Raw genomic sequence first — 25,590 nt, 5'->3', positions numbered from 1 at the left:
AGAGAGAGAGAGAGAGAGAGAGAGAGAGAGAGAGAGAGAGAATTCGTGTCTGGGTGGATTTGGGAATGTGCCATATGCCATGTTGAAAGATTGGAGCACCATCTATGGGTATCGCTCCAGGCCTTTCTGCCTTGTTTAAGATAGGCTCTCTTAGCTCCAGTGTATGCTGAGCTAGTTGACAAGTAAGATGCAAGAGACTTACTGCTTCTGCATTTCATCTCTACACAAGGTCCATGCATGCATTACTGTATCTGGCTTTTAAGTGTGTTCTGGTTTTTTGGCACTCCAGTCATCAGGCTTGTGCAGCAAGTGTTTTACCCTGAGCCATCAGGTCAGTCCACATCACTTCTCCTTACTAAATTAGGAGAAACTCTAGGTTTTCTTGACCATCTTCTGAGGTTGTCGGTCCAATGCCAGCGTAGCTCTACTGTTTTATTTAAAGATTTATTTAATGTAAATTATATACATGTGTATATACATATATACATATATATATGCATATAACTTATATGATCCCATGGTTGTGAGCCACTATGTGGTTGCTAGAATTGAACTCAGAACGTCTAGAACAACAGCCAGTGCTCACTGAGCCATCGTTCTTGCCCATAGCTCTATTTTACCTACATTATGTATATAAGGACTCATCCTCAAAAATACTTAAAAATTCTGTCAGTCCCCAAAATATAGACTTTAACTTTAATTTTAAATTTCTACAAATGACCAAACCTATCTTAATTCCAGGGAACATATGACAGAGCTTGGATTTTGTCTCTTATACTTCATTCAAGGATGCCTTTAGTTTCAGTCTTACATTTAATCCATTTTGGTTTTGAATTATTATTATTATTATTATTATTATTATTATTATTATTATTATTATTATTATTATATTTGGTACTTGGTATGAGGTAAAGGCTTAGCTTCTATTTCCATGCACATATAAGTTATTTTTTTCAGTATCAGTTATCAAAGAAAGAAATTTCCTTATATTGTGTTATTGACATTATCATAAAAAATAAGTTGGGTGTAAATGTATGATTTTATTTATGGGATCTTTACTCTGTTCTATCAGTCTAACTAAGAGGTTTATTTTTTAATGTTGCTACTATGCCCTTTTGTCTATTACAGCTTTGTAAGCTACATTGAAATTAAGAACTATGATATTTCTATTATCTATCCCCAGTATTGCTTCATTGTACTCCAATGAAATCTTACTTCCAAAACAGGTTTGGACCAGATTAGGAATTTACTAGTTCATCTTTTCTAGACTAAAATTCTAGAGGCATTGTACACGTATTACTAGTCCTCTTGATAGATTCACACTTGGATAGAATGAATGAACTTTGGTCACTTTTACCCCTCGAACTATCTTCTCTCATTCTTGATCCCTCTCTAGCTGATAAGGGGCATTTCCCTCCCCCTCATGTCTGACACAGTTGTGTTGTTTTAAGACACCAAGTTAATAGTCATTTTCTATAGTAGAGGCAGAAAATGAATACATTAACCTCAGTTATAATGACTGCATGTTCCTGTGATTTTTCATGAAAATATCAGATCACTGTATTATAATTTTGACTTAACCAGTGATGCTTAGTCAGGAAATGGCTACTAGAAAATTTATATAAGTCTACAGGTATGAATAAATGAGGCTGTGGGCTTTTATGCCTGCTTTCATTGTGTCTTGGCTCAAAGAAATACAGTTGGCCATTATTTTTGGTATATTATTCTACTTTGGACTAACCTTTTTTTTTTTTTCTTTTTAGTATGGAATAGAGTTTATTTAGGGCATACGAAGTAGAGTTGGGAAGAGAGGAGGGGGGTGAGTAAGGGGAGGAGAGGGAGTGGAGAGGAGAGAGAAGAGGCCCACCAGGAACACATGGAAGGGGAGAGAAGGAGAAAGGGGTCAAGGAGAGAAGGGGCAGGAAGTAAGAGAATAAGAGTAAGTGAGCAAGAGCTGGACCAATCTTTATAAAGCACACACACACACAAATACAAACACTAAGCATAGAAATGCCAAATAGACCAAATTGCTTATGTTGTTTGCTACTTGATTTACCATATAATAGTTGTAATTTATAAAGTTAAGTATAAATATGTAGAAGGCAAATATATTTACTTATAATTCATAGAATTTCCTACCATAGCACAATGAAATTATTTTTGATCTCAATTATGAAAGAGCTACTGAATAGAAAATGACTTTCCTCAGATGACTGGGCTTAAGTTGTGCCATTTCCCCAGTGGCCTCTAATTTTTCTCTTTCAAATATTTTGTTTGAATCCAATGATGTTTCTCACCCATAATAAAAGGCCAAAGACAGTCCATATCTCACAGATGTTCAATTTATTTCTTTTTCCTTTTCTCCTCCTTCCTTCCTCTCTTTTATCTTTTCTTTTTTTCTTATTCTTATTTTTTTTTTGTTTTTTTTTGGGCTCTTGAATTCTCTTACTTTGAAATTTAACCTAAGACATTATGCCCATCATCTTGTTGATTCTTTGTGAACATTTGTGTGCTTTGCCTGCCCCTGTCATTCCTCTAATGTCTACATTGCTAATGAAAGAACCCCTGTAGATGCTGGGCATAGCATAGGCTGGACAAGATCAAGATTATGTAGTGTACATTTCCATTCTACATAGAAACCCATGGGATAGAATGGGTTTCTAGAAACACATGATCATTACATGCACAGACTACTAGCAAAACAAAAGCTCACTTTTCTTTTACTTAAAGTGGACTCCTTAATCTTAGTTTGATTTATTAAAGTTCATTAGACTTTCTCATTATAATTCATGGTTATTTCTCGTGTTTTAGCCTTCCTATAACCTAGATTACTGCCCCCTCCAAGATTGTAGAAATATAATCTTGATATAGATATCCCTTGATGGTTTTAGTGGCAAATCCTTAGGTTTGGTGTGGATGCTTAAGAAAATGATTTAGGGCCCTGAAATGTAGCGCAGTGATAAAGTATGTGCTCAGCATCTCTGAAGCCTTTGTTAAATCTGCAGCTCAGAGAAAAAAAAGTAAAATAACACCATTTTAATCAGTTAAAGAGGTTGAGTGTCCTGTGTCTATTCATTGATCAGTGCGTGTCCCATAACACTGTATTGTGAATCATATTTATTAGTTACTGTTGTGGCAGTATGATGAATAGCTTGAAATAAAAACAATGAAAAAGGAAACTGCATATGTTGGTTCATGAGTCCACAGGATATAGTTCAGCGTGGTGGAGAAGGGATGGTAGAATAGCTCAGGTCATTGTGGTGGGACAATGTGATGGAAGCTGTTCACATCACAAGGCATAGAGGCAGGACCAGCAGTTAGTATAACCTTCAATGACCTGTCGCTACTGATCTACTCTGCCAGTAGCCCCATGTCCTAAATGTCTCACAGTTCCCCAAAATAGCAGCACCAGCAGGCAACAAGCATGCAATCATCGGTCTGTGAAGGACAGTTCAGTTACAAAGTGCAATGCGCACCTTATGACTGGAAGTCTAAGCAGTATTTTTAAAGTCATTCCTGTTTCTGAGGAGCTACCCCAGTAACTGTATGGCCTAGATTTTTTTTTAATTTAGATAAAGTTGAAGTATACAGATACTCATCTATACACCTGTTTTTATGGCACAAAGGCCAAACCTCTGGGATCTCTAGCTGAAGTTCTCTGACCTTCTTGGAAGCTGCATGTAACTTATTTTAAGTTTAATTTTTAGAATGAAAACCCTTATTTTCTGCAGTTGACCTAACAAGCTGCTGTTTATATCAAGTGGAAAACTCATGAATAGTCTAATGAATGAGAGCTGCTTGAGTCCTATATTATTGAGTATTAGCTGTGGAATCACTGAATAATTTAACTCTTTGTCAACTCAGGGTGATTCCAGTAGCAGTTTGATGGAGAGCTGAAGCCACTTGGCTCTCGATAGGTGTTTGTATGGTCCACAGCCTGCTAGTTCAAAGCTACTTTATTTGATGTTAACTTTGTTCTGTTAAACAGATGGTATTATTTACTCCAAACATCCTGAATGTCACTAGAGGGTGAACTAGTCACTCATTTTCCAATGAAGCCGTGAATTGTCTGAGCACATGCAGTAAGTCAGTTCTGATCTGCTTTTAGCCATGTGTGGGGTATCAATTACAAAATCATTACTCTAATTCTTCACAAAATGTTCTCTTCTGCATGGGAGATTCTCATGTTTTCTCTGTTTATTCAAAATTAACTGTAATTCACAACCAGAAGTGATAAAGACTTGACATGTGTTCTAGTTAGGGTTTCTATCACTGTGATGAACCATCACTCAAAAGCAACCTGGGAAGGAAAGGGCACATTTCAGCTTTCAACACCCAGGTCATCGTACTCCATCACTGAGGGGAATTCAAGTCAGTAATCTCCAGTCAGGAACTGACGCTGAAGCTAGGAAATAACTAATACTGCTTACTAGCTTATTCCTCATGGGCTGCCCAGCCTGTTCTCTCATACCACCCCAGGACCACCTGAGCAGGGGTAGCACCACCCATACTGAGGTGGATTTTTCCACATCAATGATCAATGAGGAAAAAGCCCCACAGACTTGCCTTCAACCAAGTCCATGTAGGCCTTTCCCCAATTGAGAGTCCTTCTTTCGAAACTACTCTAGTTCATGTCAAGTTGAGATAAAAGAAACCAATACAACATACAATGGTTTTCAGACACTGATTTCCCGAAATAATGTTTTATTATCTTACAGTAACATTGTTCTTGTAATTCAGAGGCTTGATTTCCTACTTAATAAAGAATTTGGCTATAGCTGAGCCAATTTTTCTCTTAGTGGTTTCTTACCAGTTCCACGCTGATTCTAGGAATGTGGATCTGTGCCCAGTTGTAACAGGCTGATTGAATAACATCTCACAAAAGGCATGAAACCAGAAAGTTTGATTGGCTACATCAACAAAATTTTCAGGGTGAAATGAAATTGGTGGTTAGTTGTGTGAATGAATTGACTGATGTAATCAAGCTTCTAAACCCCTACTGAGGCTCTTCTGTATCCCATACACTATGTCTATTTTATTGTACTCAAGCCCTAGATTATAGAGATTGACAAATTTAACTCACAGCATGTCTCCTCTCAGTGACTGCCTGCTTTGCTTGCTGCACCGCAGGGTAAGTAATTTCTGATGCTGACTCCTCATTCACTATGTTTCCCTATGTAGTTCTGATTTCCAGCGAGCTTCTTTGTGCTATAGTCAATCTTTATTGTTGTATTTTCTATGAATTGAGTATTGCTCTTGCCTCATAGTATTCACAACAAGCAATATCTCATGTTCATAGATACAGTATTTTTGTTAATCTTTCAAGTAGTATGCAATATAATAACATATACATTGTCCCCTTCTCTTCTTGACCTTTTTAGTATCTCCATTACCTTCTCCTACTTCCTGCTTAGTATAAATTGCTTCATTTATCTTTTCTCTTTCAAAGGCAGAAGATGGATTCCAGCTTAGTGTGGATACATACGAAAACTAGCAGTGAGAGTTCACTTTTTTAGTATGTCTTCAACTAAAGTGACTATTATGATAACTTTCCTGATTTCTTCAGAGAAAAAAGTTATGCACAAATATACTGCAAGGATTATAGTAAAACTTTTGATTGATGCATATTTTATATTTCTTTACTTCATATGTTTTAACTTTGCTCTGTAGACTTAAATAAGGATGCTAGGTTGGTTTTGTTTGGTTGGTTGGTTTTTGTTTGTTTTTCTTAAATATATGATGATTCCAAAGAAGAAAAAGAGACAGTTAATTGGCAACTGAAAATTGCCTATAAACTGTGGGAATTATGAATTACTAAATATTTGGATAATGCTATTTTCAGGCCATTCCAGTTAACCTTTCTTGGGGCTTTAATATGTCACATATAGAGATACATATAACATTTCTACAGAGGTAAAGCTAGATTTTTTTCATTAATGTGTTTATTTATTCATCTTACACTCTGATATCAGCACCTATCATTGCAGTCCCCTCTCACAGAGCTACCTCCCATCCTCTCGTCCCTTCTCCTCTGAGTACAGGGAGCCCCCATATCACCCCACCCTGGCACTTCAAGTCATTGCAGGACTAGGTTACATCCTCTCACACTGAGGCCCAATTAGGGGAACAGGAGCCACAGGCAGAGAAAAGATTCAGGGAAAGCCTCCAGCCAGCTGTAAGAAGACTTGCATGTAGACTAACCTGCACTTGTGCTATGTAATATGCAGGGGGCCTAGGTTCAACCCATGCCTGCTCTATGGTGACTGAGTCTCTGCGAGTCCTCAAAACATCATACAATAGTTTTAATTTGAACTTCCCTGATAGCTGGGAATATTGATCTCCTCAAAACCAGTTATTGGTCATTTTCAGTCTTCCTGTAGGGTTCCTATCTTCTTCAGGTCCCTCAATCCCTTCCCCAACATTTCTACAAGACTCCTTTGCTCCATCTAATGTTTGGCTGTGGGTCTCCTACATCTCATTGCATAGGCTCTTGGGTAGGGCCTCTCAGAGGACAATTATGCTAGGCTCCTGTCTATAAGCATAACAGTATCATTAGTAATGTCAGGGATTGATTCTTGCCCATGGGATGGCTCTTAGTTTGCACCTGTTTTTGCTTGGCCATGCCCTCTGCCTCAAGCAGGATATTTTTAAAATGGTATAGATAACAGGAAAACATGACAAAGTTGCCATGGTGCCTTAGTATAAATATAGCATTTAACAGAAAAAATAAAAGTATAATATACTACCTTAACAGGATGTTTACTTTAGTGTTTTAGAATACTATAGTTTGTAAGATCAACTAAAATGATATATAGTAAAAATTGTCTTTTACTGGCCTTTAACAGAAAAAGTAAACTTATAACACACTACCTTAACAGAATGTTTATTTGTTTTAGAATACTATAGTTTGTAAGATCAACTAAGATAATATACAGTAAAAATTCTCTTTTATTGGCCTCCAATGGTTTACAACATTTATATTGCCTGAAAACATAGTAGTTACCTTAGGGGGATCTATTTAGTGTAGATGCTCACTCACTGTGATAATCAAAAGAAAACAATGTTTAATGACTCTTCCAATGTTTCTGATGGATTTTCAATAATATTTAACTTATCATACATATTATCTAATTATCATAATAGTTTAAATTCTGTGTAGGCTTAATTGCAATGGTGACAACTGTAAAGGGGACAACCCAATATTTATACAAGAATAAACATAAAGAACAATGAGATAGATTAGAAGACCAGAAAATAAAACTCAAATGTAGACACAGTTAATTTTTTGAAAGAGAAGACAAAAACAGACAAGGGGATAATATTCAGAATTTATAAAGAATAGAATAAAGTAAATAAAATTGAAATAATACTGCAGGTCAACAAATGAACAAATAAACAGAATGGATTTTAAAAAAACTCAAATGACTGTTTAATAACTGTTTTTGAGGAGATCAATATTCCCAGCTTTCAGGGATGTTCAAATTAAAACTATTGAATCATGCCTTATTCTACCCAGAATGTCTACTAGTCAGAAAACAAGTGTTGGCAGGTATGTGGAGAGAAAGGGACCATTATGCACTGTTGATGGAGTACAGATTAGTACAGCCATTGTGGGAGTCAGTTTGGAGAGTTCTCAAAATTAAAAAGAAAGAAATACAACTACCATAGGACATAGCTGTTTCATGCCTGGGAATATAGTATTTATTGTTGTTTTATTCATTGTAGCAAAGAATTGGGATTGAGTATGTTGTTCATCAAAATAAAAATGGATGATAGTTTGGTGTATTCATGTTATATGTATCCATGAGTAGTACTCAGCTGTAAAGGAAGGTTTGCAAGGAAATGGAGAGACTTAGAATGTGTCATACTAAGCTGTTTCACACAGTCTGAGAAAGAAAGAAAAAGACATGTGCACTCTGATATTCTGAATCTAACCAATAGCATGTGTATGTGTGTGAAATATAACATGATGGAGAGGGGAAAATATGAGGGGATACAGAAGGACATGGGTCATAGTGGACGATGTAAAGCTAATGGTCATTCTAGTTCTAATTTTCCCATGGGATTTTTATTTGATTGTTTATTTCGATGGTGGCTAAGTGTACAAAACAGCTTCAGGGCTGGAAATGCAAGATTTAATCTGAACTCCACAGCTCCGATTCTGAATGCCCATTCTAATAGTATACAAGTTTATTCACATCTATAGACCTTGCATTTGGTTATTTTTGGACTGTAGTTTTTAAGATTTATTTGCAAGGTTATTTTCTAAGTCTATAACATTAAAAATAGTTATAATGCTTGAATATATTGTAATACCTTGCTTAGTAATTTTATATCGTATGAGGCAGCTTTCTATACTTTAACAGAATGCTGGAGGTAATGAATTTATTAAGAAAAGGGTTATGTTGGCCCACAATTACTGAAGTATGAGTTCATGGCTGTATTATTTGGCTTGTGACAGAGAACCTCATGGTAGGAGTTCAAGATTGAAGGGAACATTCTTCATCCCATGGGCAGGAAGAACACGGGTGAAGCTGTAGGAGTGTGCTCAATGACCTAAAGGCCTCCCAGTAAACTGTTGCTTCTGGAATCTGCACCACTGCACAGTTTGGTCTCTCTGGGCTCAAACCTGTGGCCAACAGCCTTTGCAGGATACCAGATCTCTGGATAGCATAACAGCTACACTGACACCCTGTGCTTATCTTTATCCTTTTACAGGAGGTCAGCGCCACGTCTTTCACAAGCCTTTCAATGATGTGCTCCTTGGATTAATTCCTGTGTTTACCATGAACACATTTTATTGATAGTTGATTTGTCCCCTGGAGACTATCTTGAATGATTTGTTGCTAGATAAAAGTTTCCTTCTTCTTAAATAGGCCTTCAATGAGTTTGAGGTTGAGCAACATCAAGAGTGTGCATATGATCACTTGGAAATTTTTGATGGAGAAACAGAGAAGTCACCAATCCTTGGCCGACTATGTGGCAGCAAGATACCAGATCCCCTCATGGCAACCGGGAATGAAATGTTTATTCGGTTTATTTCTGATGCCTCTGTTCAAAGAAAAGGCTTTCAAGCTACACATTCCACAGGTCAGCCAATTATCTTAATGTTTTCCTTCTAAGAAAATGCTTTTTAAAACTTAATCTTTAAATTAGCATATAAACTAAAGGTTTCACGATTATATATACATATGTATATATACATAGTTATGTACATATGCATATATATAAACACATGCCACTGTACTTTCCTCTCTTTTATAACTCTTTGTGTTGGGTATGTAGGTGTACCTTATTAATAGAATTACCTCAAGCTACATTTCTATGGCTTTGATGAAATGTCTTGACATACAGCAAATTTGGGGTGAAAGAAGATTGGCTCACAATTCCAGGTTGCAGTCCATCATTACTGAGACGTCAAGGCAGGGACTTGAAGCAGCTGTGGTTACATTCTTACTCAAGAACAGAAAAGAAATGAGTGCATTACATGCTGTTTCATGCACAGCCTCTACATAGCTAGGTGGTTTAGGATCCCCTATCTAATGTGTAGGGCAAACACAGAGAGCTGCATTTCTCCACATCAATTAATGTAAATCAAGTATCCCCCACAGACAGACCCAGGTGCAACCTGATCTAGACAACACCCCATTGAGACTGTCTTTCAGGTGATTCTGTGTTGTGTCAGACTGCCAATTAAAAGTAAATATCACAGCTGGTAAAATCTCCTTGAAATGTGTTATATGGAAAACTTGGAAGCTATTCAGGCTACTTTGATAGTTTTGCAGAAGTTGAAGATTCATGGAATAAATATAAAGCAACAAATGTTGATGATGATGATGATAATAAAAAATCAGCTTGATTTCCTATCAGTGAAACCTGGGGATGTAGAAGTATTTCTAAATATTTGTATAATTAATCTTATAACTAGCATTACTAGTTTCATAGACATGTTATGTTTTATAGATAAGAAGCTATACCTTACAATTAAAACCTTTGTTTCATCTACTAGGCTGCTCTTTTTAAAGCTAACTTTTGCCTTAATACATGCTTTGTAAAGTGTTTGGGGATTTATTCTTTGTTCAACAGATTGTCATTTTCCCTAACTTGTATTTGGTATGTAATATGATGTTTTCCCTAATCCCAATTTTTTGCTATTATGGAAAAGTTTACTTAAGAAACGTATAACTATGTAAAGGTAAAATAAGTAAGATAAAATTATTTATACCATGGGGCCAATTTAAATACAAGGTCTATAAAATATGCTAAGGAATATTCCCTTTTCCTTTCAGATTTTAGGGAAAAAACAGTAATCATAGATATTTGTTAAAGTCATTGAGCTTATAGTGACACCTGGTGGCCATACTGAAGTATTATATAGGGCAATGTAAGAGTAATGTGCAATAATTTAATACAATATTTAACACAATATTTAATACAATGTAAGAGTATGTGAAATAATTTAATACAATATTTGTCATGTTTTCTTCGCAATTGTTTTGGTTTTCTTTAATTTTTCATTAGCAATCTGTATGTGATAACTATTTTATTGGAAAATATTTTTCTCTGTATGTTTTTATTTTACTACATAATTGACTTACAATTAACTCTGAGAAAGTGGGAAGTGTTAAAATAGTGGTGTGCTATGCACTATTAATTATTAGACTATTAACATTAATGATAGTTGATTATTTCTTTTAAGAGTTATAAATGTGGTTTTAGAAAAATTAAACTGTAGACATTTCCTATTAATTTTCTAGACAATTGGTATTTTAGATACAATCCTGTTAATTTGCTAAGTACTAAAGCTGTGGAAAAACATTATGCCTTCAGAATTTTTCTGATGGTACGAAGTTGGTGGCTTTTAAACACAAACATGCACACACAGGCACACACACATATACACACACACATGCAAACACCCAGGCACACACACATACACACATGCACACATACCACACATGCATACACATATATGCACACACACACACATACTCACGCACATACACCTGCACACAAACAAATACACACACATGCTCACACACATGCACACACTAACACATGTACATACACATGCATACATACATATGCACATACATATGCACACATAAGCACACACATACACACACATGCTCACCCACATGCACACATGTACACACACTCACACATATACATGCACACATGTACATACACATGTGCACACACATATGCACACACACATGCACACACAAATGTCTTGAGGTTATTGACAGCTATAAAGCCCATGACACCTCTAGAGCAGTCTGTGACTTCTACCCTTGTACTCTATTTACTTGTTGTTTATCATGAAAACAATTTACATCAATTCTCTCAAACTGAGATCAGCTGTATCATCTCCATTTTGTGGATGAAGAAACTGAATTTGTAGATGGTTAATAAATTTGCAAATAAATGTTTGCAAGCCAGTATATAGTCATGGATTTACTCCAATTTTGACCACCTCCAAACCTAATGTATACCTCTATAGAACATTCTATCCTTTTAAAACTATAGAATGAAGACAGACATGAATAGACATGTCATCACTCATTGAAGCAATAGGTAAAGACTGAACTCGGTGTATCAATTACATAAATGAAATGGCAAGCCTGTTTTAGTTTATATCTATTCAAGTACTACAGTAACTAACCTCAGTCAGATGTTAAAGCAAACATGGAAATTGGGTATTATTCATTTGGTTCTGTCATTTTAAATATGAGGAATCTGCAGCTGGAACTTAAATGTCAACCAAAGTACCAAAAATATCAGTGACAATTGCCACCAGAGTCTCAGCTCCCCTGCTGTAGTTATTTATTCTGATTGATATGTCTGCTACGGTTTGCATGTTTGCCTTTCCTGTTACTAATTTATTTATGAACTTTGGCTTTTAGATGAATGATCTTGAAACTTTCTGTGTGGATTTTTTTTTCCTGTGCTGTTGCAAAATAGCACCAGGCATAAATTAGTCTGCATTTCACTTGCTGGATACATCTCCTTAAACAATATTATTTCTATTAAATTCAGTTGTTCTATAACTTCACATCAAAATTTTGTTTTGGCGATTTCTTAGACAGTGTGATGGGTTAGTATTCTTTAGGGGACAACCAGAGATTTATGGGAAAGGTACAATGGAAATTCCCATAAGTTAATAGCTCACAGTGTAAGTTAAGCTAAAGTCCAAGCTGGGATTACATCTGGGAACTTCATCACATGTTTAAGACACTTTTATATTGTTTACTGACTTCTAGAACAAATGCAATAGGTTTGTGGCCTCAACTATATATTTTAATTTAACTAAGTGAATTTATTTTTTTATACACAATGTTAGCTTTGGCTCCAAAAGAATTTAAAACAGCCAATTACAATGTTGTTATGTAGTTTGTTTTGTTTTGTTTTACAAAGTGATGCTATCCATACAATGGATGTGGACATTGTTGGTAAGAGAACATTGTTTTCCTCTGGCAGTTCATATTCAAGTGCAATTTAATTTAATCCAGTAGTTGAAAGAAACAAAATGTACAAAAAAGTATATTCTATCAGATATGACGATAATGAAGAAGAAGAAGAGGAGGAGGAGGAGGAAGACGAGAAGGAGGAGGAAGACGAGGAGGAGGAGGAGGAGGAGGAGGAAGCGAGGAGGAGGAGGAGGAGGAGGAAGCGAGGAGGAGGAAGAGGAGGAGGAATGGAGAAAGACATATTTAAACTGTGGCTTTGCTTATCTGCATGGTTTTTCTCGAGTACTAAGCATTTTATGGTTTGTCAGTGACATTTAAGACTCCAATACTATTTTGTCATGTCCTTTTCAGAGAAAGTTGTTCACATGGAGGTCAACTGAATTAGAATGGACTAGTAAAAGGTCAAATTACTTGATGCCTTCTGGAATGTTATACTACTAGGAAACAAACAAATATTTTTTGCAAATGAAAATGATATCTACTACATATTTTCTCTTCTTGAGTCCATTTTCAATTTCTCAGAAAGGTAGATAAGGCTTTGGGACCTTATAAAGTACTATTAAACTATTGATTTAAAAGTACTATTGCTAACATGTTCTAGACTGGTTTTATATATTTTGGCTTGATAATTTAATACAGATATTTATTGACAATATATTGACTATATAAATTATCTTTTCTGGGAAAGTATCTAATACTATGTTGGCTTGAGTTTGAAGAACCAAAAGAAGTAAAAAAGCAGTGAGATGCCTCATGATGTATATTAGTTTATCATGGGTCTCTCTCAGGTCATCCATGTTTTACATCACTACATACAAAATAGTTCAATGATTAACTTGAACTATCACCTGGTGTACTAAATTTCCTCTTTGAGCTTTATTGATAAGAACATTATTTTTTACATTCATTAGTATGAACAGAGATCTATGGGCATCAAGGAATGAGTAGACCTGGTGACATGAAAGAGTTGATTTTAGTCATATTTTAGACTGTTCTCAAATATAAAGCTGTATGACTTTTAATAGAAACATGAGCTGACAACTTTGTTATGCTTAGATTCATAAGCGTTTAAGTGCCTTTTCATTTTCTTTTCTATTTTCCTCCTACCTTAATTCTCCTTCTAAGATGGGAATGACAGACAACTTCTTGTAAATCAGGCATTCCAATGCAGCATACCCCATATCTCATGCCACCTCCTCAACCAAGTTCTTCCTGACCCATGGATCCACTGCAGTTAAAGTATTGACAGACTTTGAAATTTGAAAAGAATTTATCGGTTATGTCACACCTTGAGAACCAGCAGTTATTAAAATCAGGAACTTCAATCTACTTGTTCACATATTTCTGTGTTGTGGGTGGGCCTGGTATTGTTTGTATGTTGATGCTAATTCCGCTCTCCTGGGAGGGGCTACAGATGAGGAGTGAGTTATACTCAGGTGACTTCTTGTGAACCAATTCACTAATGAATAAAGGAGCCAATCACTGGGTGAGTAGGCGGACTTCCGGGTAAGAGAGGAAGCAAGACAGAGTTAGGGCCTTTTTTGGACAGAGATAGTGTGAGGATAGGATGTAGCTATGAGTGTCTCCCAATTTCAATGATGGATCCATCAGGATTTGCCATCTGAAGATTTAGAGTTAATAAGGCTTACAAGATTAGGATTTTAGTTGTTGTACCCAGGAATTGAGTTACCATTATTTCTGAACTAAGGTTGTGTTGTGTTTTCCTTCACACACCAGCTCATTTGGGTTCAAGAGAGAAAGGTAAAGCATGGGTTTGCCAGATGTGTACCACAAAGGCCATTGGGGGGGGCGGTTAAAGCACTGGGCTTGGGAACTTAGCAAGCTGGGTGTAAACATTTTGGGGCTCCTGGCCAGAGAGTCTCTGTGAGATAAAAACAGGTCAGGTCATTGCCCTCCATGGCTGCCCAGGCTGCTGGGACAGAGAGGTGCCGGCTCAAGTGCAGGAATGTGCTGGTTCATTTTTAATATTTCCCCGCAACAAACCTACCTTGAAATCAGATGTATTTCCACAATTCTTTTCTTTTTAATTCAATGTGAAGTATTGTTTTGCCTGCATGTATATATGTATATCATCTCCATACCTGGTACTTATGCAAGGCAGAAGAGGGCATCAGATGCCCTAGAACTAGAGTTACAGAAGGTTGTGATCCGTCTTGTGGGAGGTGAGACTTAATCCAGGTCTTCTGGAAGAGCAACCAGTTCTCTTAATTGCTGAGTCCCAAATAAGACATGTTGCTCACATGATGTTTTACAAGTCCTAATTATGTATTTCCTTTCGGATAGAAAACATTTCTAAAGCTATTGTTCTTTTTGTCTGTAGCTTTCAATAATGCACCTGAATATTTTCATGTACTCTTATAATCTGAATAAACTAAGATAGTCTTTAGCTATGAGTCATGCACCATTAAATTTTATATATGGTTGGTTGGATCATCCATTTTTCATATAGACCATCTAACACGAGCATTGTATGAGATCTCAACTTCAAAGGAAACTGGAGAATCTGAAATATAACTTAGCGGTACGGTGCAAGCTTTGCATACAATGCCCTTTGTTCAATCCTGGATTTTGACCCATGAATCTGATTTTTAAGGACTGTGACATGTAGAAAAGTCTATTTTCTGAGAGTTGTATAAGAGTTACTCTGGGGAAGAAGGGTGTTTTGCTTCCAATATATGATCCTGGATGAATATAACCCCAAATCAGAAGGAAATTCCAGCCTTTAAGGATAGTTTCATGAGTATGTTATCTGATGGGTAAACGTCTGTAATAGTATTATCTGTGTCACAACATTGAACAAAAAGGCCTAGCTAATCATCTGAGAAAGATGCTCTTGGGGATAGAAGTATGTTCTCTGAATGTATAGCTGTCCTGGGAGAAAGCCTAAGGCTTGATTGACATGCATTTAGATGTAGGATCTGTACTTCAGATTCGGAAATATTAATCTAAAATCATTACCAACCTGGTTACTGGGGAGATGGCTCAGTCAGTAAATTGCTTTCCTCCCAAGCATGAGGGCCTAAGTTCAGATCCCCATTAGGCTAAGTAGCAGGCATTGTGCTGCACAGCTCTCTAATTAAGTACTGGGGAGACAGAGAACATGTCAGGTTTGCCAACCACACAGATATTCTGGCTAAATCAGCCAAATTGCTGAGATCCAGACTCAATGGAAGACACTGTTTTAAAAAAATAAGGCAGAGAATGGTTGAGAAAAACGTCTAGTATATACTTCTTACTCCCACAGTGTGTACACATATTCATCTTCACACATATACAAACAAGGTGAATAAAATACACACCCCTCCCAAAGCACAATACAGTTTAACTAGCACAAGTAAACAAACAAACAAACAAACAAACCAAAAACCTCCTAAGTGTTTCTGCTGCCCAGTCATCCTCACTATGGGTTATCTTATGACCAATGGTGACATTGGTATGTGTTTTCATACATAGTGGTTTTGCATCTCCACATCTTAGAACAGTTTTTCTGGGGGAATCTCCTGGTCTTAGCTTTGAAATCCCTAGTTCTGACGATTGTCACAAATGCTTGGAAACTTCTCAGGTGTTGGTAGACACCCTACTTTCTCCCAATCTTTTCACGTTTTTTATCTCTGTGCTTACAAGTAGGTTTGTTCTTAGGCTTTTTTTAGCCTCCTGATGCTGCTATTTGATCTATGCCATAGTAAATTGAAGTCTCTGACTTCAGTGAACTACTAAAAGTTTGGGGAACATCCCTTTCTCTGAATTATACGAGCTAAGAGATTCTATTTTCACTGCTCTATTTTTTTGATATATTTTCTATGGGTGATGATAGCAGTGCACAGAACTGATTTGTATTTCTCTAAATAACTGAGACTAAAATTTTATTGTAGCAAATACATCAATTATGCATGGACTGATTCTGTGATGAATTGTGTATTCTTTTGCTGATTGTGTGGGATAATATTACAACTCAAATGATATTATTGAACATGTGCAATAATGTATATATTATATAAAGTTCTATATAGCAAATATATGAATAAACATTATATGCTTTGGTACTTTTTTCAGGTTATTTCTATTTATTTGATGACTAAATTCTAAGTTTTACCATGAAAAGAATGATTTGAAAGTAAAAACATTATTAGGTGTATCTTCTGTAATTCTATTGATCAAATTTTTGGAAGGTACTCTTCTAGGTAATTTTTGTGTATTACATTTTATAAACACACATAGATTGGTGCCATTAGCATATGTACTTTGTCTTTGGGAAAATAAGGATCACAGACATAATCTTGATTGCTCATAGTCTCATAGTCAGTTAGATGTTTAAGCTAGTCTCCTAAGCCAGACAGGCTGTATGTGATTTTCCTGTCTATACACATGACAGTGTCTGATTCTCTAGTCATAAACACATACCTAATCCTAGATGTGGAAACAGGCATTAGAGGTTGAATGGACTCCACTGAAACAGGCTGGACATTGAAGGTCACCAAGCTTATTCGTTTGTTTCTTTGGTCAGAATGTGGTGGTCGATTGAAGGCAGAGCCGAAGCCTAGAGACCTGTACTCTCATGCTCAGTTTGGTGATAATAACTACCCAGGACAACTGGACTGTGAATGGTTGTTGGTGTCAGAACGAGGCTCTCGACTTGAATTGTCCTTCCAGACTTTTGAAGTAGAAGAAGAAGCCGATTGTGGCTATGACTATGTTGAAGTCTTTGATGGTCTCAATTCAAAAGCTGTGGGTCTTGGCAGATTCTGTGGATCAGGGGTAAGTATGCTAACAACAGTATCCCATAGTCAATTAATGAGAAGCCTGTTAATCAGTGGTTGGTATATATAATATTTACAAACTGGAAAGACTTTTAAAATAAAGTCATAGTTTATTATTACCAATAGCTCAACAAAAATAAACATGGGTCACCTATTTCTCCAGTTCTAATGAGTTTACATTATATTTCATGTGAACTATCAACTTAGTTATTCTTGTTTCTTGTTGCTTTTCATATTCTAACTTTGAATTGCACAGTAAATATTTAAATGATTAATAATCCAAAACCAATATATACAAGTATACAACCTCGACAATGTTGAACCCTTTGAATTTAAAGCATAAGAGGAAAGAAAAAAGTCCATATTCCTCCAGTTTATATTCCATTCTTTGATGGTTCAGAGGTTAAGAACACTAATTTCTCTTCCAAAGTTCCTGAGTTCAATTCCCAGCAAACACACGGTGGTTCAAATAATCTGTAGTGAGATCTGATGCCTGGCATGCATTTACAGCAGTCATATACAATAGGTAGACAGACAGACAGACAGACAGACAGGCAGGCAGGCAGGCAGGCAGGCAGGCAGATCCCTTTGTTCAGAGTGGAAGGGTGAGCTACTAGTATAGGCTCAACAATGCAGAGTGTTCCTCCATTTCTCTACATACAGAGGTACAGTGCAGAAGGTAGGGGAGAGGCCACATGAGAAGCTAGAATGAGAGACATCCTGGCTTTTTCTATTTTCCCCAGGACCCACTGCTTTCAAATTTAGACCATTCTCATGTGTATGTTTTGGAATCACAATAGCCTTGACTTTCTGAGTATCAACTTTTATCTATGAATTAAATAATAATAATAAATACCAAAATTCTATCAAAATAACACATGTAACAAAAGAGCTTCTTAGAATATTTTAGGCTATTAAAAGGGAGAGAAGGAAGAATTAGACCCCCCAAATGGCTCAGTTCACAATAACCACTGGACATCTTTTTATTGTTTTATAATCTCCTTTTTATACATAAATGAAAAGAAGATAGATTAAAAAGTTTTGAAAAAATACCAAATCTTAGTGAAAATTCTAGAATTTAGGTGTGTACTAAAATGTTTTCAAAATATGAGATCTTAGATATGCCATTTTCTCCCTAAATCTCATGTTTTCTCATCTTTGTGAGAATAAATCCAACAGGAGTACTTTGCTAGGTTGTTGGGTGGATTGAATGGTTAGAGCATGCACATGAGAATGGAACAGTGGCCCATTCTCCTCTCATTTCTGCTTTATTTACTTTTCTTTCAGCCACCAGAAGAAATCTATTCAATGGGAGATGCGGCTTTGATTCATTTTCACACAGATGACACTATCAACAAGAAAGGATTTTATATAAGATATAAAAGTATACGATACCCGGAAACCATGCATGCCTAGAACTAATGCCAGCCCTCTCTCAGAACAGAAAGGAATTATGTATACAGAAAGAAGACATTTTTAAAATTGACAATATTATTACATTTTTTATATAATGAATTTGAGCAAAAGAAACCTGCAAGATTAAAGTTGTCTCTGAAGTGAAAGAGAACTTTCCAGAAAACCTGATTGGCATTGCAAGGATGTTTGAAAGTTATGCTTCTTCAAGGAAGATTAACAGCTTGAAATAGATGCCGCACATTTTGGACAGTTCATTTAATGAGCTGTGATTCTCTGGAGTGATTTCTTGACTACTTTTTCAAGATCTGGAGATGAAAAATGATCGGACAGATGATAGCTTGGAAACCCACTTCTTGGGTGTTAGCATGTTTGCTTAGACTTTGTAGGTCAGACATAATGTAAACCAAATCCATGAAAGGTGATGTGGACTAGTGGTCTTTGGAAGGTGGTTCATCATTTAAATGTAGGTATGTGTTTGTGTGTATGTTCACACATGCAAGTGTGCATGTATGTGTGTGTGTGTGTTTGTGTGTGTGTGTGTGTGTGGGTGGGTGTGCGTGTGTATGCATGTGTGTTTAGAAACTGGAATATTTTATCTTCATTACTTTCAAATGCAGGCCAGCTTAACCTGTTCACACAAATGATTTTGTGACCACTTCATTGTATCTATATCTTGAGAAGTTTGAAATATCTATAGTGTCTACAATGCAGTTAATCCCTAGATATCATATTTAATTACTGGAAAACACCCAGTTCACTAGTAAACTCATTTCTCTCTGAGGAAGTGCTGAATAGTCACACCAAATCCAAAAAACTCACCATGTCTTATAAACCTTTAAGATAAAATTCCAACGAGGTGTGTGCAGCCATCTTCCAAATGACTACCTGGATGTTTCTTATTCCAGTTACTACTGCTGCTGCTATGGTCCTTCTTTTATTGTTAATGTGTTGATATGTTATTATTATGGTTATTGTTATTGATGTTGTTACTATATTTAAAAATGATGGGATGAAGTGGAAGTAGAGTTTGGGAGAAATGAAAATCTCTTGCTTTTTTGTTCTCTTCTTGAAATTCAGTTTCAAAAATACAATATTGGGTGGCAAATGATTTGTTTCTGACATATTTCCTATGGTGCTATTCCATAAACATTAAAACAGCAGTAACAAGTTTCTGACCTTTGAGCCAAATGCCTGTGTACTATGAATGCCTCCTTCTATGTGGCTCACAAAGGAGACTTGAGACTTTTTAAATATTTCAAGAGTGTATCATGGCAAGAACAAACTTGCCCCATGGAAAAACTACTTCCAATGCCTTAGAATTCCTGCACATAATCAAACAAATCTGCTTAAAGACATGCCTCTTGAGATTCTGACCATCATAGCATATGTTAATCAGGAACTCCAAGAAGAAAATCCATTTCTATAACAGACATTGGATATACAGATACATATACATGTGTACATCCAAATCTGCTTTTGTTGTAGAAATGTAACTTTAGAACAAACTTCTGCTTTATAGCGCTGTATGTTTTTAATATTAATGTATGCATATGTGAGACTCTGAGTGAGGGTGTCTGCTAGAAGATGAAGAGCTATAGTGGTTGACAAATTTATTCTGCGTGCCAAGTTGTCCTAGAACTGTATTTGAAGTAGTACCGTGCTAAAGTTTCATGGACATATAATGGATAATTCTAATTACCATCAATCATATCACAGAAAGGCTCTTTCCCTTAGACAGTCTATTTTAAATTTTTATGTTGATGTGAGTTGCTGTACAAAGTTTTTTCCCTCTTAATTGTTCATGAACACTGATTGTCTGAAAAATGAGGTATATTTCTTTATTTTTACAAAATTAAACTCTACATCTAGATATAACAATTTTATTTTTATCATTTTCCATTGAATAATCTTCCTCTACTTATGAAGTGTGAAGTTTAAATTCAGTTTTGGAACCAGTATTTGGATCTCAGTGAGTGTGGCTTTCAAACTGTGTAACTGTTGCCTTTAATGTAAACAAGCCACTCTGTGGAAATTATGTATTCCGGTAACTTCTTCCATATTTTATCATTCATCTCCAGCTAGCCAAGGTACACCCACATTGAGGGAAAAAAAAAGAAAAAGATATCCATCCAGAAAGTGTTTTGCACTGTTCCAGGCCTTGTGTAGGCAGAAGCTAGCTTCCAAACTCCATGCATGCTTCTCTTCAGTGATACTGAATTAAACCATGCAATGAAATGAGACCTAGACATATCATGTTGCTTCCCAGGGTAACAGATGAAGTTAGTTGTAGAAAATCAGTCTGTGTGCTGTCAAAATCTGTGTTTATTTTGCAAAACACAGTAGATTCCATTACAATACAATTGAACAGTAGAATTTTTTAAATGATGAAAAGTTTCTGCACAAAGCAAATTCCAGGTTTGAATCACAGACAGTTATTAGTTTATGTGTAATATTTTTCTTTCAGCAACAGCATGAAAATTGAAAGGTCAACTACACATAGATGTCCTTACATACCAAAAGTATTACTAAAAATGGCAACAACCCTATAGTTTGGGTAGTGAGCTTTTTATTAAAATGAATTCATTAAATTATTTTAAGTGTCACAGTAGGAAAATGTAGCTAATTTAGGAAATAGCCCAGATACCTCAGTTGATCTCCTATTAGGCAACATGAACTAAGCTTGAGATAACTAAGAAATTATAGAGAGTGGGTAAAAATATATTGTCATAACTTTGGATCATTGATGAAGTTAATTCACTTTTTATTGCACCTTATTTCAGAAACTACACAGTACCACATATTATTTTTAAAACTACTCAGAATTTGCCTTAAATGTGTTGTGAAGTGAAAATAGAGACACCATCATTATTGTTTTTCTCATAAGTGTTGTTGTCCTAGGCATTTTATTAAATTAATTTTGTACAGTATTTTACATTTCTACAGTATGTTGGTTGTGCTTTATATTTGCCAAGGTTCTATATACTTTATAATTCTCACAGTACACAGAAGAAAACTAGCTTTTATATATGATTTTATTATAAGTTTATTATAAAGAGAAATCTAGTTTAATAATGAGGCCATTAGTTCAAATAACTGTACAAAAACATTTTAAAAGAAATATGTGGAGGATGATAAGGTCAGTCAGCAGGAAGCATTGTTGGACACCAAACCTGATGATGGAAGTTGGCTTCTGAAGATGACTTGGAAGAAGGACAAAAATCACTCTTGAGGGTTGTCCTCTAACTACAGTGCACATACTTCAGCATAGCTGTACCTGTGTGAAGAGGTTAATGGGACCTGCATTTGAAAATAATGAAGATAAAATATTTCAGTTTCTGAACAACCACACACAGTCACACACACACACACACACACACACACACACACACACACACTCAAATATTTTTAAGTCTTTTAAAGAAGTAGACAGATAAGAACCAGGAGCTCTGTATCTACACCTCTACTGGCTACTGGCTGACTTTATGCTGTCCTAGACTAATTTTAATGTAGCACTTTGTCACATTCAAATTTTGTCCTAAATGCTTGTTTTTAAAATAATGTATATGGTTTTAAAGGGTGTTTTAATTGTGGGATATTTACCGTAAACTTCAAATGTCAATATTTTCTGCAATGTAGAATTCTCTATAATATTTAAAAATTTTATCTTTCATGAAGTTAAAATTTACTTTTAAAACCTATAGTAAATTTTATCATTTCATTAGAGCTACCTCTATGTGTTGCATCAAAATAAGTTTTTACCAAAAGCAATTATGAAAAGAATTGAAAGCTTTAGTGATGATGACTTGAATTTTCAAAACCTTTGATTATGCTTTTAAAAAATAGCGTGATTCAGGAAAAACTATAGGAAAATGTGCCCCCTTCAAAATATTTATAAACTAAATTGTGGGAATGACTTCTATTTTCCCAGAACAAATATATAACATAAATTTACCACAAAGCTGAGGGCTCTGCTAATAGATTTTACTGGACCTTTGAAATGTTTCAAGGCAGGGTAAATAGTTATGAAAGATATTAACCTTTGGTATTGGATTACCATGGATATATATAATTAAGAAACATATCTTTAACATAAAAAGGAATGATAGAAATACTATCTATGATGCAATGTGACATATTGTAGTCTCCAAGCGTTCTTTTAAATCATCCTATCTGCAATCTACCATTTACTTTAACATACAGTATATATATCCTGAGTTCATGATGTCCATATCCTAGTTTAGGGGCTAATACAGGAAATGCAAAGCAATCTCAGAGCCGTGCATATAATTCACTAAATATAATAATTTCTTTACTCCATAATTTAAGTAAAAATGAGCAGAGAACAACAGAATATATACTGACCTTCAACTTTAAAACATTTGTGGAAATAAGTTTGAATTTTATGTAAATTGGACATGCCCCCTGTGCCCAAATTTTAAGGCAAAAATCCAACCCCAAAGTTATTAGTACAGAAAATGAAACATGTACCTAGGTGGTCTTTATGGTGGTGCTAGTGTGCTAGGGTGAAATATGAAGGGCGAAATGTGTTATCTGTCTCATTTTTATGCAAATGCAAGTCATGACTTTACTATTCTCTCTGCCTTCAGGTTGCTTGGCTTGTCTGTAATATCTACACAGCTGAAATGTCCATTTGTTTACCATTCTAAATTTTCATCTACACTCAACCAAAGCTAACAATTAACCATACTGCACCAACATTCTCTAGTTTAAACATGTGCTCAGACTTCATTATGTTTTGTAAATCACATTTTAGTGGCCATTCTGTAGTGCTTTGCTTGAAGAATTTCAAAGGATGATCATTTTAGTCATTAGCTCAATAACAAAGCTAGGAATGGATCTCTCCAAAGCATTACTAGAACTGTTTTCACCGAGCAACTGTAGAAAACTAAGGATCATTTTTAATAAAATGAGAAAGTGAACATATAATCCTTCATAGTGTTTTTATGTAACAAAATCAAGAGCCAGTGCTGATAAAATAGTCAGAGGGTTTAAGGGGTTTACTTCAAGAAATTTCTTTAAGTTTATCTAAGTAGGGTGGATTTCTTAGAAACAAGTAAACTGAAAGAATTAGGTAATAAATGTCATGTCTTTAAAAACAACCTCTAAAAGCACCTGAATAGGCATTTCTTTGAGGACTATAGTAAAACTTAAAGTACCTTTCAGGAAAGGTTTTCTGCAGGTCTCTAATAAAAGTGCCAATTATACTTTTTTTTTTTTTTTTGGTTTGTTTTTTTTTTTCAAGACAGCATTTCTCTGTGTAGCCCTGGCTGTCCTGAAACTCACTCTGTAGACTAAGCTGGTCTCAAACTCAGAAATCTGCCTGTCTCTGCCTCCCAAGTGCTGGGATTAAAGGCGTGTGCCACCACTGCCTGTCCCAATTACTCTTTTGTACTGCCTATTTATTAGCAATCTGAATTTCCCAAGACTAAATGATTATTCATAATAAGTCATGTTATTTCCAAAACAAAAGGCATATATTTGTGTCACATATTTTGTTGCTGATATATGTTCTGTTAATTTATTTATTAGGTCAACAAATGTTTGCTTCCATTTAAGATAAAATAAGTCACAATCTCCCCTCTGATGAAGCTTAAATTCGAATTAGAGGAACATGTATTTATTATAAGAAATCCTAACCCCATTTGGAAATTGTAAAAATGTGCCCTGCTACCATTTTGGTGATATTTCAAAATTAACACAGTCCCCATTTGGAGACCAGTATTAACATATACATTCTTTTCTTAGCCTTGATTTTATATCAGACCTTTTAAACAAAATCAATTGATTTATAAAAATACTTATTTTCACATCAATTATAGTACTTCTAATCATCTAAATTGTTTATTTTCAAATTGGTTAATAAGTGACCTTTGCAAATACAAATTAAAAGTACTAGTGTGTAGACTGTTGTCCCTGTGGTGCTTGCTCTCAGGACAGTAATTCAGGAGGATGTGAGTTCAATAGCAGCCTATGGTACATAGGAATACCCTGTCTCAGAAACAGACAAACAAACCAAGAGCCACTCAATACCAGCACCAAAGTGAGTGATACACCGAAGGTTTCACTAGGATCCAATTAAAACACTTGAAAGTCATGATCATAATGAATTACGAATTAATGCATCAAAATGAAGTGTTGCAAGACAATGAAATGCCTCGTGGTCTTACTATTTGCATCATCATAGGATTTCCCTTCCTATTTAATTTACTTATTTTAGTTTTGTTTGAAAGGGACCTAGCCGTTCCTCATGAATGCTAGGCAAGTTCTCTACAGTTGAACTCCATCCTCAGTTCCAAGAAATGTTATTGAAGTCCCTGGGGTGTCAGATTGTGAAAAACATGCAAAGCATTCTGGAAGTGCAGCATGCCTGCAGAGCAGTTACTATCTCAATCCCAGATAAATGTCAATGATTACACCACCACAAAAAGAGATATAAAATGATCAACTGAGAGTAATACAAATAATAAACCCAAAATACTTTGAATAATAGAATAATCACATGATGACTGGAAAGAAAGTATTCTGAAAAGATTAAAGAATGGGGATGAAAAGTATATGAAAACGTATGATCATTTAAATTCTGAGATTTTAAACAGCAACAAATCAAACTTGTAGAGATAAACACAGTAATTAAAATACAAATTCAGATTAGATACAGCTGATAATATGACTCATGGGGTGGGGGCACAAGTCACAGAATATAACAGAAAGTCAAGACTAGACGAGAAGGTGGAACAGAATGTGAACTTTGAATATGTGTTATAGGAGTTAAGGAATAACAGAAAATACTGAATGAAGAGCCTATATTTAAATATCCAATTTCCAAAGCATCTTGGAAGGCATATAGATAGCCCACCTTGAAAATCAGCACACATTTGGAAGACAAGATATGCTCAAGAAAAGTA

General features: G+C 35.5%; 1 protein-coding gene across 2 annotated transcripts in view; it reads left to right on the top strand.

The window, feature by feature from the left end:
• Nucleotides 1–23,604, top strand: part of Tll1 (tolloid like 1) — a 196,027-nt gene extending 172,423 nt beyond the window's left edge. The window contains exons 19-21 of one of the 2 annotated variants that reach the window (XM_031339939.1): nucleotides 8,877–9,090; nucleotides 16,996–17,246; nucleotides 18,536–23,604. In XM_031339939.1, coding sequence (XP_031195799.1) covers nucleotides 8,877–9,090; nucleotides 16,996–17,246; nucleotides 18,536–18,664 — 594 coding nt within the window. In that variant the 3' untranslated portion in view covers nucleotides 18,665–23,604. The remainder of the gene's footprint in view (nucleotides 1–8,876; nucleotides 9,091–16,995; nucleotides 17,247–18,535) is intronic. The other variant, XM_031339940.1, reaches the window with a different exon arrangement.
• Nucleotides 23,605–25,590: the final 1,986 nt, after the last annotated feature.

Source organism: Mastomys coucha, unplaced genomic scaffold, assembly GCF_008632895.1.
Source record: "Mastomys coucha isolate ucsf_1 unplaced genomic scaffold, UCSF_Mcou_1 pScaffold22, whole genome shotgun sequence".
NCBI classification, from domain to species: domain Eukaryota; kingdom Metazoa; phylum Chordata; class Mammalia; order Rodentia; family Muridae; genus Mastomys; species Mastomys coucha.
Note: the sequence above shows the minus strand (reverse complement) of the source record. Positions and strands in the feature narration are given on the sequence as shown.